This window comes from Myiozetetes cayanensis, unplaced genomic scaffold, assembly GCF_022539395.1.
Source record: "Myiozetetes cayanensis isolate MyiCay16 unplaced genomic scaffold, myiCay2020 scf16, whole genome shotgun sequence".
Lineage (NCBI taxonomy): Eukaryota > Metazoa > Chordata > Aves > Passeriformes > Tyrannidae > Myiozetetes > Myiozetetes cayanensis.
The window spans coordinates 17,460,477-17,474,822 of record NW_026087270.1 but is presented as its reverse complement, the minus strand read 5'-3'; the positions used below and the strand labels follow the sequence as shown (position 1 = coordinate 17,474,822).

The 14,346-nt window shown below is 47.8% G+C and overlaps 1 protein-coding gene across 4 annotated transcripts in view; it reads left to right on the top strand.

Annotated features, from left to right (window-relative positions):
• Positions 1-14,346, top strand: part of WDR59 (WD repeat domain 59) — a 47,519-nt gene that overhangs the window by 20,642 nt on the left and 12,531 nt on the right. For 3 of the 4 annotated variants that reach the window (XM_050311152.1, XM_050311153.1, XM_050311156.1), the window contains exons 13-19: positions 1,603-1,727; positions 2,577-2,741; positions 3,538-3,633; positions 5,027-5,183; positions 6,437-6,506; positions 6,766-6,919; positions 10,764-10,820. In XM_050311152.1, coding sequence (XP_050167109.1) covers positions 1,603-1,727; positions 2,577-2,741; positions 3,538-3,633; positions 5,027-5,183; positions 6,437-6,506; positions 6,766-6,919; positions 10,764-10,820 — 824 coding nt within the window. The remainder of the gene's footprint in view (positions 1-1,602; positions 1,728-2,576; positions 2,742-3,537; positions 3,634-5,026; positions 5,184-6,436; positions 6,507-6,765; positions 6,920-10,763; positions 10,821-14,346) is intronic. The other variant, XM_050311155.1, reaches the window with a different exon arrangement.

Below are 14,346 nucleotides of genomic sequence, written 5' to 3'. Positions count from 1 at the left end.
GCCATGGCTGCAGGATTAATGCACAAGCAAATCCCTAGGTAGGAATTTCAGTGCTTTCTAGCCTAAAAGCTATTGTGGACTGTTGATGTTTCGCCCTGGAGGTGGCTGCATTTCAGCTGCAGACAAAGGCTCCACGTTACATTAGCAGAGCACTTTGGGGGATCTTTGAAGGGAGCAGAGCTCTGCAGGTAAATCAGAGCCCCCAGCTGTGCCTTCAGAGTGCAGCTCTCCTTGCTGCTGCTTATAGAGGAGCTTTAGGAATCTGTACAAATATGTGGCTTTGGGGGATTAGAAACTAATTGGAAGGGAATGGGAGGAGAAGACAAAGGGAGGGTACTGCACATACTGGGAACCTCAGAGATGGCTTTTCAGTAAGCTGTGTGGTGTCTCGAGCTAGAAATAATTATCTTCCCTGAGAGCCACTGATCTTCCTTTAATCTCCTTTTCAGCTCCCTTTTCTGAAGTATGTCTAAGCACTGTAATAAAATTTCAAACAGGAATGAGTGGCTAAGCATCCTACCTATCCAAATTCAGTAACCCACTGGGCAGCAGTAATACCAGATATTTGCCCCAGCAGCAAAGTCAGTAACTTTTAAAAAAATGCCTGTAGAAGGTCAAATTTTTACATTTCTTGTAATTTATCTTTTTGCTAGGAGTAGTCTGTGCAATGTGATATTTTAAGTGTGAGAATGACATCTGAAAAAATCAGGACTTCCCTTCTGTCTTTGGAACCATCATCAAGAGATGTATTTGACCTTAAGAAGTGATGCCACAGTAAAACCCTCAGAAGGAGCTGCCCCTGCCCTGACAGGGGTACATAGCAAAAAATGAGGCAAAGGCCATGCACAACCACAGGCAGAGACCAATTCTTCTGAAACTCAGTGAAGTTTGTTATCTTAACCATAATTCCTCGTGTCCTGCAGTGCTTGCCTGGCTGTTTAAATGTATTCTGGCCTTCAGGGATTATTGTCCTCCTGAAAACTGTTGGAACTGGAGAGCTAGACCCAGCATTCTGATGAGTCTTTAAAGACTGTTAAAGCACTGCAGTGCTTTGCAACATTAAATGCGAACGGCTGCTACAAATGAATTAAGCCTCTATTAGGAGCAGAAATACTCTCTGCTCCCTCCCAAAGCATTGTTATACTTTGGAAGCTTTCCCTGAAAGCTGAGAGTGGTGGGAGGGGTGGGGGGGAGTTAGTCCCAAAGACCAGAGCTCCTCCTGGAGACTGCTTTGGCTGCAGTTCTTTCCCACTGAGCTGAGAAGCTCCAGCTCAGCTGATTGTGACTCTGGCAGCACTGTGTAGGGAGGAGAAGGGGTCTCCAATGAGAAGAGAAGGACTGTTTAGGGCTGTACAGAGTACAGGCAACTTCTGTAACCTTCCCAGGAAACCTGTGTGCAGACAGCTTTGTTCTTTTGAAGAGAAGGGTCAGAAGCCTGCCTGTAAACTGCAGCTGAGACCCTCCAGCTCGCAGGGTAAAACTCACATCTCCCTGTGTCAGAAGGGTAGAGGAAAACCTGCTTTCTTTGCTGCCTGCTGACATTGCATGCCCAAAGTCTGTCTGTTATGGCTTGGCTCAACCTTTTTCTATCTTTCCCGTCAGCCTTAAAAGAAGATTTCCTGAACGACCCTCTGGTGGGAAAGAAAACAGACCAGCTGGGGCTGCCTCAAACACTGCAGCAGGAGTTCTCACTGATCAATGTGCAGATCCGAAATGTCAATGTGGAGGTAGAGAGTTCCCTTTCACTGGCTTCTTAGGAGGGGATGTGGGCAGGCTGGCTCATGGGAGCCTTCAGAGGGGAACCTTTGCTGCAGTGACTGCTGCCTGTAAACAAGTTTTATTTTAAGCTGTAGAGATCCTCTTGGCCAGGGGTAGTAAGAAAGAGGATAATCCCAGACACTGGGAGCGAGGGAAGTGTTTCAGCACAGTAAGTGCACTGGCTGATCTTGAGAAGGCTGTGTGGTGTTTTCCTCTCTGCCTTGACTGCAGAGAGGGAAGTGATGTGTTCCATGCAGTTGGTCTCGTTTCAGCTGTTTCTGAACCCCATCTGCTGAACCTTCACTATCCTGCACTCTCTCCCTCAGTTTTGGCATCTCCCTTGCACTGCAAAGCCTCCTCTGTGCGTGGAATGTGGCTGGAGGTGCAGCACTGGGAGGCCACTGCCTGTCTCCTTTCCTTACCCCTGTGGTTTCACAGCTCATGGCATGATCCTGATGGAGTTTTCTGAGACAGTGGCACAGAATCTTGGATGATGCCTGTTACTGCTGCCCTGGGCCTGGAGCTCTCCATGGCCAAGTGAGGTGGGCTGGGGTGCAGAGGCTGTTGGGAGCAGAGCCTGATTCCTGGTGCTGCCTGGGCTGGCAGATTCTCCAGGTGCTGGGATGCTGGATTGTCAGTGTGTGTGGTGCGAGCCAAGTCTGTGCCCATCTGCCTGGGGTTTTTTTGCTATAACTCTTTTCCCTGCCCTTGAGAACAGCTTGACTGTGTGTGCAGAGGAATCAGTCCCTCAGCATGAATTTAAGCCACTTTAAAAGTCCTTGGGGATGTGACTACAGAGCGGTTGCTTTTCCTCGCAGATGGACGCGGTGAGTCGTAGCTGTACGGTGTCGGTGCACTGCGGCAACCACAGGGTCAGGATGCTGGTGATGTTCCCTGTCCAGTATCCCAATAATGCTGCACCATCCTTCCAGTTCATCAACCCGACCTCGATCACGGCCTCCATGAAGGCAAAGCTGCTGAAGGTGTGTGTGGAGTGTACGCTGTCTTTATAAAAACACAAGGGCTGCATGCTTGGTGTCTAGATTTTACTGACACAAAACATCTGATCTTGCTGAAGACATGCCACAGGTCACACTGAACTGACAGATTGTGGAGCCTGCAGGGTGAGGTTTCTTTTTGCACACAAGTATTTGCCTTTCTCTACTGGTCCTCTTCAAACACGTGTTCTTCATTGCTGCTGTGTTCCCATGTATTTCCTGAGGATCCCAAACGTCCCTCTCCTCATGCAGTTGCCCTCAGGCCCCTAATAGACAAAATGACCAGCTAAGGATCCAGCTGCAGAATGATACTGTGTTTGAGCTGGGTTGTTGCTTCCTGCTCTCCTCCACCAACTGTTTGAAAAATGAGGGGACTTTCTTTACATGGGTCCTGCTAATTCCAGACCTGATGTTTGATTGTCTGGTGTAGCAAATCTATTGCTAATGAAATCCCTTCCCCATCAGCAAGCTGATGGATCAGTTTGGGTTCCTTCTTGAAAAAAATTTGACCCAGTTTGCCACAAACTGGCATGAAACGTATGGGTTACAGTAGTGTCGAAGCCCAAGTCCTGGCTCAGAGTGTGCTGCATCTGCATGAACCTCGGTGCTCTGATCACAGCTCACAGCCATCCCTCAGAGCAGACAGCACGCCAGTGGCTCCACTTAGGGAGTGTCTTTGCCCTCTCTGGATCCTGGCATCTTAGCTGCTCTGCAGACAGAAAGGATGTGAGCAAAGTGTGGATGTAACCATGATTCAGGCTGCATCTTGTGTGTATTCCAGATACTGAAAGACACTTCCCTGCAGAAGGTGAAGCGGAACCAGAGCTGCCTGGAGCCCTGCCTGCGTCAGCTGGTCTCCTGGCTGGAGTCTGTCGTGGTATGAACTGCGTGGGCTCTCTGCCCTAGTTTGCCTTCTCCCATGTCCCACACTTCTGACTCTGCAGTCTGGCCTCATTAGATGTGTAAATAGGCCCCTGTGAGTGGCCATTACATCTGCGTGAGCGCTTCTGGTTCACGTTGAAGAGAACTGGGTGGATGGTTAGACGTGTTTTGTTTCCACAAATGAGGCCCTGAAGGTTTGCTGCTTTGGGGAACTCTGATATTCAGGTTGGGGGGGGAGTGACTGGGCCTTGGACAGTGGTGCATGGTAGCTTCCCAACTCAGAATATATCTCACTGAGTGCCAGGGCATGGTTATCATCTGTGAGAGAAGATAAGAAGCATCAGGGAGTTGATGGATTCATCCATGTCTGAAAGGCAGTGGCAGATGTCTTTACCTTCTCAGTTAAGATCCTGCTAGTCCTATTCTAGGGTTTTTGTTTTCTTCCCTTAAAAAAAAAAACCAAACTGTGAAAATCTGGGTTTTTTTCTGAAGCTTTGTGCTGAGGTTTTGTGGGGATGATACTGCAGATGAATCCAAGTCACACTCTGCTCTTAGCTGTGATACCTACTCAGCATCCCAGTGTCAGCTATTAGGTCTGTGTGTGGGTGAAGTGCACCGGGGTGGGTGTTTTTAGCATTCAGGAAAAAATTGGAGAGTCTCCTCAGATTTCTTTTCTGAGAGGTTTTGTTTATTCTTCACAAATAAAGAGCTTTTTTTTTTTTTTTTTAATGTGGAAAGTCTTAAATTCTGTTTGGTTTCAACAGTAATATTGTAAGAGTGGGAACTCTCTCTGCTGTATGGAAATCTGATGACTCGAGCCAGGCATCACTGCCTTTAAAGAATTCCTTAGACCTAAGTTGTAGTATTCTTTGTGCAAATAAATGCAAGATTTCTGACAAAACTCCTATGGATAGGTTTGAGGTCCCCCAGTATTTCACATCACCTGCCTTCCTCGTTTGAAGACTCCAGCCTGCATTTGATGCCCCACAGTTGTGTGGTATTCCCATTTATGGAGGTTTTGTCTCGCTTGCATCACTGAGGTATCAGGTTTAGCTCAGCTTGCTGTCTTGAGAGTCATCCAGAGTGCGAAGGTCAGATTTTCTGTACATTTTCCCACTGTTTCTCCCCCAGTTCAGCTCTGCATTTCAGCATGGTTATGGTGGGAGAAAAATACCTGGACGAGCAGCCAGAGAAGCTCTTTCCTCAAAGGCAAATGTGTTGGCAAGTGCCTTTGCAGCTGGAGCAGTAACCGTGCTCTGAGCTTGCTCTGCTCTGGCTTGAGGGATGGCACCTCCTGTGAGGCTGGTTGGCAGTGCCAGGTCCGGTTCTCCGGCTGGATTCCTTCCCTGTGGCAGCAGGAGTGTGACCCTGGGTACCTTCTGTTCCAGAACCAAGAGGACAGCACGTCCAGCAATCCCTACGCTTTGCCGAACTCCGTGACACCCCCCCTGCCCACCTTCGCCCGCGTCTCCAACGCCTACGGCTCCTACCAGGACTCAAACATCCCATTCCCACGGACCTCTGGAGCCAGGTTCTGTGGTGCAGGTCAGCCCCATCACTGCTGTGTTACAGCAGCTCCCCAGGGAATGCTCCTTCCAGTGTCCTGGGGAACACTTGCCTCTGAACGAGGCTTTGGTCACTGCCATGCAGGGAGTGAGAAATGGTGTTCCAGTGGCCATGTTGTGGTGAATTTGTAGATGAGACTATGCAGTTGGTGTTGCATGTGGGATTTTAGGATTTGGAAATGCAGGGGTAGCTGAAGGGATGGCCTCTGGCTTGTGGCATACCAGAGGCATTGGCAGAGCTCTTACACAGAAGTCTGGGAATAGCTGTTTTCCTTGCCTAGTTCTCTCCTCCCAGCATCACATTGCTGGATGTATTCTGGTGCTCAGTCTGCATGAAATTCCTGTGGTTTGGGGTTGAACTTAGCCCTTGATGAAACCATATTCTTGTTACTAGCCACTCTTTTTTCTCATTCTACATTCTTTCTGATGTCCAAAATAGCTTTCCCAAGGTCATTGGGAAACTTCTCCTAAGTGGGAAATGGGGTGCAATCACATCCAGGTTTCCAGGAGAGTCTACAGGGCAAAGATCATTAAAAAGCAGGTTAAGGTCTGAGTGAGAGCTGTTAAGTTTCACTGAGCTGTTTCAGATGCATGCATGCTTCCTCTGGACCTGACTGCATCCCAGTCTGAGTGTGCTTTGAAAGCTGCTTTCCACACAGGCCTCTCAATTCCCAAGCAAAAGTAAAACAGAATAGTATTGCATTGAATAGGCTCAGTGAAACCTGCTAAGTCCTGAAACTCTTGCAAGAGTGGGCGGCTGAAAACACTTGAGGTGCTAACAAACGGGGTAGGGCTTGTGAGAGCGTGTTTGGAGTTGGCTTCAGGTGGCTGGGGCTCTCCTGTTGAAGAGCAGAGTTGTACAAGCTGCAGTGGTTTCTCTCCACTGCCAAACATCGCCTCGCTTGCCTCTGGAGCATCAGTGCTTGGCAGGTTCTGGTGAGGAGTTAAAACATGAGCATGTGTTTGCTCATTTTCCTCTCTTTTCTCTAACAGCTGTAAACCACTTGAAATGGCGCTTTTAAGAGAAACATCTCAACAGAACGTGCTTCAGGGAGGGAATTTGGGTTGAGAAAATGTGGTTGTCTGCTTGTAGTTTAAAAGTGCTGGGGGTAGTGGATAGGTGCCCAGCTCCTTGCCTCTGATACCTGAAATGGTAGCCAGGTTTCCCTGTGCTCACCCTTGAGTAATCTGCTCCTTGCTGCATGATCTTCATGCCATGTCCTGTCTCGTCAGGGTACCTGGTGTACTTCACGAGGCCCATGACCATGCACCGCGCGGTGTCTCCGATGGAGCCCACGCCCAGGTGAGTGCCCGGCGTGGTGTTTGATGTGTGCTGCAGTGGGCAGGGAGGCGGGAGAATGTCAGATCCTACACTGGATCTGCTGACCTCTAGCGTTAGTTGTGCCCTGGGCAGGGACAGCCCTCACATCGCTGTGCCTCAGCAGGCGCCTTCCAGGACACCAGCACCGTTGTTTGCAGCTTGGGTTAGTGGAGACGTCGGTGGGAACCTGCGGGACCTTTGGTGGGTGAAAGCCCCTGAAAGGCTATTCCCTTTCTTCCAGGTCCCTGTCAGCTCTGTCAGCGTACCACAGCGGCCTCATCACTCCCATGAAGATCCGCACGGAGACTCCGGGCAACCTGCGCTTGTACAGCGGGAGCCCCACACGCAGCGAGAAGGAGCAGGTCTCCATCAGCTCCTTCTACTACAAAGAGAGGGTAAGGACCACACCAAAACACTTTTCCCAGCACTTCAGCTTTTGTGATCTGTTTTCCTTTCGTTTAGCATTTCTAGCAACAGAAGCTTCGTATTCCTCTCCAGAAGACTTTTTTTTACAGGCAGCTCTGTAAAATGTCAAAAGGATTTATCTCCTATTAGTCACTTCTTCACTGATCCTCTCTAGCATTTGACCTGCTTATTTTGATGTTTCTCTGTGCTGACCATCACAGTTTCCTCCAGTGCATTACACTGTCTCCCTTTGCATTATGTAGGGTTAAAATCTCACACTTTAAGAAGCCCTAGTCTCCAGATAAATACATATAGGCAGCTCTTGATGTTCTGGGTCCTCCCTGACATATGTAACTGCAAAGGGTTTTGGCTCTCTCCATCTTACTGCCAGCCTCTCCTGGATTATGGGATATAGTTGGTTTTTTTTTTTTTTGTTTCAGGTATCTCTTTCAGGGATATGTGCCCCTTTGGGCCTTTTTTTTTTTTTTTTTTAAAACAAAAATCATTCCTGCATGATTCTCTGAAGATCTTTCAATCCACATACTCCTGGTTTAGGTGTAGGTTTTGCTGTCATTGCTGTTTACAAGCAAGGCTTTGGGGGAGAGTGGGACTGTTTCCTTCTGTTGTAGCTATAGGGTGGCCACAGGGCAGTTGTGAAGCAGCTGTGAGGGGCTGATGTGCCTGGAGCAGGCACTGTGGGACTAATAAACTGAGCAGGTTTCTCAGAAACAAACTGGGCTTCAGCAGGGCATGAAGAGGTTTGCAGAAATGCAGTAAGCTTCTACTGAGAGCCTAAGAATTTGGGGCAATTTGAGTAGTTTGCTCACTGTCCATGCAGGGGGCCCTAATCTGCTGCAGCAAGGGAGACCCTCCAGCTACCCCAAGGAAAGCTAAAAGCTGTCTGCACTCTGCTGCAGCGGAGCTTGGGAACTCCTGTCCCAGGAGCAAAGGGAAGGTCAGAGCCTTGAACTCCCATCCTTCCTGGGCACTGAAAGGGGTCTTGTTTTTCTCGTGGTGCTGGATGTGACAGCCAGCCCTGTCTCTGGGACTGTGTCCTGCTTACATGTCAGTCCTTACACCTACCACACCTCTGGCCCCAGTGCAAGTTTTGCCTCCATGCAGACCCCAGAAGACTCTAAATCCCCATTCTGTGGGGTTTTTTCCCACACAACCTTTTTTTTTCTTTTTTTCTGAAAAGAGAAAATGGTGCTGCCTGGTACAAGAATTACAGCCTGTTCTCCTCTTTGCAGGAGAGTTTATTTAAAGAGCTACCTCTGTCCTCTGCAGCATGCTTGTCTCTGACACACAGCTCTCTAAGATGACAGACAAGGCTAAAAATAACATGTGGAAGCAGCTTGGTGCAGTTTCATGTGACCTGTCTGCCCAGCCCTTGTATAGATGGCGACAAGATTTTTGTCACGGGGTAAAAAAAAAAAAATAAATCAAGAGAGCAAAGCTTGTGTGCAGCCACGTCTGTTGGAAGCCAGGGGAAATTCCTGTGTTCCTCTTCCCCCTGCCAAGGTATCTCCTTGCATGCAGGAAGAAATGTAAGGACTCTAGCAGGGAGCTGGTTCCAATATTCTTGCAGATGACGTAGTTTTAAAACAAAAAAACATAAAAAACCTCTATCTCCCTTCAGCAGAGGTTTTCTGATTCTTCAGGATTTGATGTCATGGCCTCTGTTAGATCAGTGCTACATATTTTTATGTCGTTGCATTGTGAGGACTTTAAAAAGCCCAGATTCTGAGTCTAGTTAACTCCATGCTCTTGAAGCTTGGGTTTTATGTTTGCATTAAATAAAAGTTGAAATTTTGTGCGTTAAACTCTGATAACTTCAGCCCCAGCACTGAATTTGGCAGCCGCTGGCGTCGCTACCATCAGCAAACAAATGGAATCTGCCCATTGCTGGGCAGCAAAGATGTCTCGTTCCCATGAAGGCAGGGGAGCTGCTGAATCCAGCAGAGAGCTCCTCAGTAAAGCAAAATGGAACTCACTCTGGCACTGAGCCTCTCTGTGCTCATTTGAGAGTGTGTGTGTATATATATATATATATACACACACACGCACATATATATATATATATATATTTCTCACTTTTTATTCACACACACACACTCCTTCTTTCTTCCTCCCTCTTTTTCACTCCTCAAAAAAAGCCCCACTGAGGAGCAGTAGTCAGCAGAAAGGAGGAGCTGTGTCGATGCCATCAGTGTTCCAGGCCTGGGTGTCTCTTAAGGAAGGTGCCCTGGCTGTGGTTTTTGTCCCTGCAGTTGGGGGGCCGTGCCAGTGGGGACATGGGGACAGCTCAGCCTTGCTGTACACGGTGATGGTGACAGTGGTGACCTTATGCTTGCTTCCCATCAGAATTGGGGGGACTGAGCTTAGTTTGCTTCTCCACTGTACCAAATTCCCTTCCACTGACCCTTTTCTCCTCCTCTGTGAGGCCTGATGAGGAACCTGCAGCACAGGGCTCTGTCTTTCCACGGGCCCTGCAGCCTCGGCTCCCAGTCCGCAGGGTTCCCCCAGCAGTGAGGTGCACAGGGATGTAGAGGCTGAAGGCATGGCTGATGGTCCTGACTGTCTATCACCAGCTGAAAATAAATGTAAAATACATTGCCTATGACCCAAATAACCCTTTTTATTGTGTTGACTCTTACAGAAATGTACACAGAATTTTTTTTCCAAGTGAGTGTACAGTAATGTGCTTTGAAAGATTCCATTTGTTGTTGCTATGATGCTGCTAGGAGCCCCTGGTGGTCTAGGGGGTAAAGGCGCCGCGCTATCACCGCGGAGACCCGGGTTCGATTCCCGGTCAGGGCCACTCCCGGGCAGGTGGGGCTCGTCAGCCCTTAAAGGCAACCCACCTACGTCCTAAGGACCTCGCTGCCACCGTCCAAGCTCGCTTGGCCCCGGCAGATGAACCTTAGGATTAAAGGGTGGGCTCAGTTCCGCGCACACTGTGTCTCACCTAAAAAAATCCAATGCGCAGGCTGGAAGGTGGAAAGACCTTCCCCAGATCTTCGCTCGCGAAGACTGGCCATTATTATTATGATGCTGCATGGAGCACTGAAATGTCTGCAGGTTCCTAATGAAAGCCTGCTTTGGAGCTATTCTGCATCGTCAGTCAGCGAATTTGATTGCTCACTCAATCTGAATGAGTTCCTCAGCCCGTAATGACAATCTCCACATGGCCCTGCCAAGTAGCAGTGTCTCTTGCATCCCTTCTAATATCCTGACATATGGCTTTTATTGTTTAAAATGAAAGTGAACAGTTACAGCAGATTCCAGTGAATGAAGTCCTGGCGGATGCTGAATGTTAAAGGGATATCTGAGCAAGCAGGAGTGTTTATTTATCTTCCTGCAGATTTCTGTGCCATGGCACTGGACAGCTGTGGTAAAAATGATGCAGCTTGCACTTCAGGCAAGAGGAGGAAAACTGATGAGAGTTTAGGCATGTGGGGCAGTTGGGTGTTGTCCTCTGCTCAATTCACAGTACAAACAAGGTCACACAGTGCTTCTTGCAATAATACAACTCTGTGTGGAAGACTTTATTCAGATTTGTGGTTGCCAGAGTCTTCCACCAGAGCTGGTTTGGGGCAGAGGCACAGCAGCTCTTGCTTTGCCGGGGCTGGAGGTAACGTGGTGTGGTACAACTGTGTGAGGATGGAAGTGGGGGTCGTGGTTTGCAAGTGTTCACTGTGTAACAGAAGCGTTGGGAACAGTGTCTTTTACTCTGCTGGTTCAGAGCACTTTTCATTTCAGCTTATTTACCTCTGTCTTTAATTTTCTTGGTGTCTCTCTCCCCTTCTCCTGGGTATAACGTTTTCGGTACAGATGTCTCCTCGCTCTGCCCGGCGACGTTGGTCCATACAAGCAATTAACGACTTCCCGGTACTGTGTGCTGTGCTAATGCTGTCCTTGATATGACCCTGTCTTCTGCCCAAGGGCCCAAGAATAAGATGCCACCTGCCTGCCTTTGAGTAACCTGCACAGAAGTGGGGGACTCGCACTCCACACAGGGCCTAGGGCTTCAGTGAGAGCTGGAAGTGGACAGGAGCAGACAGGAGTTTGCAGGGTACAATTGCTGACCCACAAGATGCCTGTTTGACCTGGCCTTGCAGTCAGGAAAGGATGCCAGGGGGAGTTTGAAGCATAAGAAAAGATCAACCGTAAGAAACAGAGAGTGCCCTGTAGAGGATCTGAATGATTATTATACATCATCAACCAACTGATGTGACTGACATTAGAGCACCTCACTTCTGAGAAGATGCCAGAGAGGGAGGAAAGGTCACTTAAGAGCTGTGGAAGGAACAAACTGGTTGAGTACCTGACAGTGATCTGTTAAAATGTGTTGCCAGTTCTCGATGCAGTCCATCACACAGTCTTATTTCCCGGACCAATAAATAGAATTCCTCCTTAATTTGTGATCTTGTCCCAGCCCTTGGAATCACACTGCTCTGCATTCAGTTGGAGTGGTTGCACTTCCATCCAGCCTGGTACTGCCTCCTCCTGGCACCTGCCCTTCTGAGTTTGCTTTGACAGTGGTTTTCTATTAGTCAGGTCCACGTGTCGCTCAGGCTTGAACATCATTCATGTGAACATCTTGATGATATCAGGGTTGCTCAAGCTGTGCTGTACATTTGGGCAATTACTATCTCATCACTCATCTGCCAAGCATAGACAAAGCTCAGAAAACTCAGTTTCAATTTAAAAATGATCTCTGTAGGTCGGTTTGTCTTAATGTCTGTGTGAACAGCTGTTTTCTCACAGCTGCTGTCCTTCACGCTATCTCTTCATAAGACAGCAGGGAATAAAATAGAATCCTGTAACACCTAATTTAACTTGGTATAATGGGATCAAACTTTCCTAATTACAACAGCTCTAGGACTATGCTAGCAAATAATAGGTGAAAGAAAGCAGAAGTAATTTGCATGACTCCGTCGAGCCTTTTTGCAAAGAGCTAATAAAGAAATGGGAGCAGTGCATGCAAGAAAAGAGGTTCTGTCTTGGATCAGGAACAGACTGAAGGAAAGAAAGAAAATCAAGCAAGGAACTTGCCAGGTTGTGGTGTGATAAATTGGGGTGCACAAAGGTCCCCAGTTTAATTCCCTTACCACTGACCTGGAAGGAAGAGCAAGTAGTGATGTGATAAAGTTATGATTTTGTCTAACATATACTTAAAAATGATACAGGGCTTGGTCCAGGCCTTGAAGGATTGATTGCATTTGTGGATAACCTTTGGAAGAGCCTAATCTGACTCTCTAAATTGGGCAGTAGTGCCTCAGGCAAAGACACAGGCATGCCCAAGGAGAGCTGGAGGTTATTAGTGCAGATCAGGTGCCTTCCTTCTGGGAGAAGAGCTCAGCATTGCTCAAGCTGTTTGGGGAACCCAGAGCTTAGCAAGTGTACAGGAAGCAATAATTCATCCTTCTTTCTAGGTTATGGCTCTGCCCAAATGCCTGTGCTTCAAGGCAGGTGCCAGCTATTGATTGATGGAAGCTATAAAGAAATACTCCTGCTGTGGGGCACTTGATTCAAAAGGGCCTTGGATTTTTTTTAGCACCTTCGTGGAAGGTGCCTGATACTGTGGGAGATGCTGGAAATAGTAAATGTTGATTATTTTGAAGAGAAAATCCAGGCAGTGCTGCATGAGCCGCGTGGGGGAGTTAATGTGTAGGCAGTTGTTCAGAATAAAGGGGCATAGCTTTCTGCAGGGAGGCAGCGATTTTTACATTTTATTTAAAAAAAACCCCAACAATATTAGAAGCAGTTTGAACCTGACTTTGAGCAAGATTAACTGTTTTGTAAGTGCCTCATTGTAGCTTAATCTTTGGCATTGAGTCTGTTTTCTTCTGCCCACGGCCCTTCCCTTTGCCCTACTGAGGCCAGTTTATACCAGGAATCCTGACATTTTGCATACACTTATGCGAAACAGGCACTTTGCATTTCAGGATCCTACTTCAAGCACTGCCTGCCTCAGCAGGATCCCGAGGCACACACACCCAAGTGTTCAGCATCCTCTCCAAGCGGGCACGCAGCATTTTGCAACTCCTTCTGCTGAGTATGCAGTGATGATGGTGGTTGCTACAAAGCAGTTGGTGGCTTATTCTTGGGCTATCTGTTTCTACATGTAACCCATTTACTGCCATCGTTATCACCTCAGATTGCAGCAAATTACAGCCTTGGGTGCAGTAGTGCAGGTGCAGGCTGGCTTTTTTAGTCGTTATTCAATGCTGTTCCCTGCTGTCACCTCCAATCCCATGATTGTCATAAATGCTTTGGTTACTTTCCTTCTCCTGCTCTGAGGAACTGATGAGTCTTAGTTTACTTATCACTGTAGCTATTTTCTTTCTTATCTTCCTCTCCTTAAACTGAGGAGCAGCTGAATAGATGCAGTTCTCCTTGGCATGGATTGCAGTCTACAGGAAGAGATAGAAGTGTTGGGGCAGTGCAGAAGAGCCACGCCTTTGTCCTTCAGCTGTCAGTAGTTAGCTCGGTGCATGCATGTTGATTTCTGCTTCCGCTCCAAGCATTGTGTTTCCTGCTCCCCTTCCTGACCTGTGCTCCAGTTCTAGGAAGAGATGTGTTTTCTGTTCTGCCCTAATGCCCAGGAGCCTTGGTGACACCTTTCAATTACCCCGTAGTGGGAGCTCCTCCCAGGAGAAGAAATGAAGCGGAAGGGAGGGAGAAACCTTGTGGTGGACCTTGGCCAGACAGACCCAACCTAGAGTTTTGCACGTCTCTGGTAATCCCTGTTAAAAGGGCTCAAATACCACCTGGTGGAGAGCCACTCCTGTAATTAACAGCAGCAATTATTGGATTCAAAGTAGAGCTTCTGCTGTCAATGGTGATGAGTTTTACCCCATCCGGGATGGTTCCTACACTTCCAGTTGTGGGGTTTCCCCCTAACACTTTGTTGCTGTAGCTGAGGCAAACCTGAATTGCAAAAAACCAGACATTTTTAATGGTGACTCTACATGTGGCTTTGTGATTTTCTTCTGTCACAGCTTTAGGGGCAGGAAGTGGTGGGCAGGGAAGTGTAGTACTGGCAGGGCCTGTGGCCATTAACTGACCAGTCCAGGTGCTGCATCAGTAAAGAGTTAGGGCTTCCTTTTTTGCCAGTCAATAGGCAGTGCTAAAAGGGAGAAAACAGGACAATTTTAATGTGAGTCCCAGTCTTCAGGGGTTTCTGATATCTTTGGTGTCTTCATTTGTCTGCTGATATGCTAACAGCAAGCAGTGAAAACCATTCATGAGACCTCTTTTTCATTCTCATCCTCATTTGTTGTCATTCTCCTCCAAAAACATTTTACTGAATTACCTGTGGAAAGTGGTACGTGTTGTCCCTGTTTCTGTAGTCTTTGAAATGCCTGTTGGGAGGCTTCTTCAGTCCGCTCTTACAGAGGGCAGGAGCAGG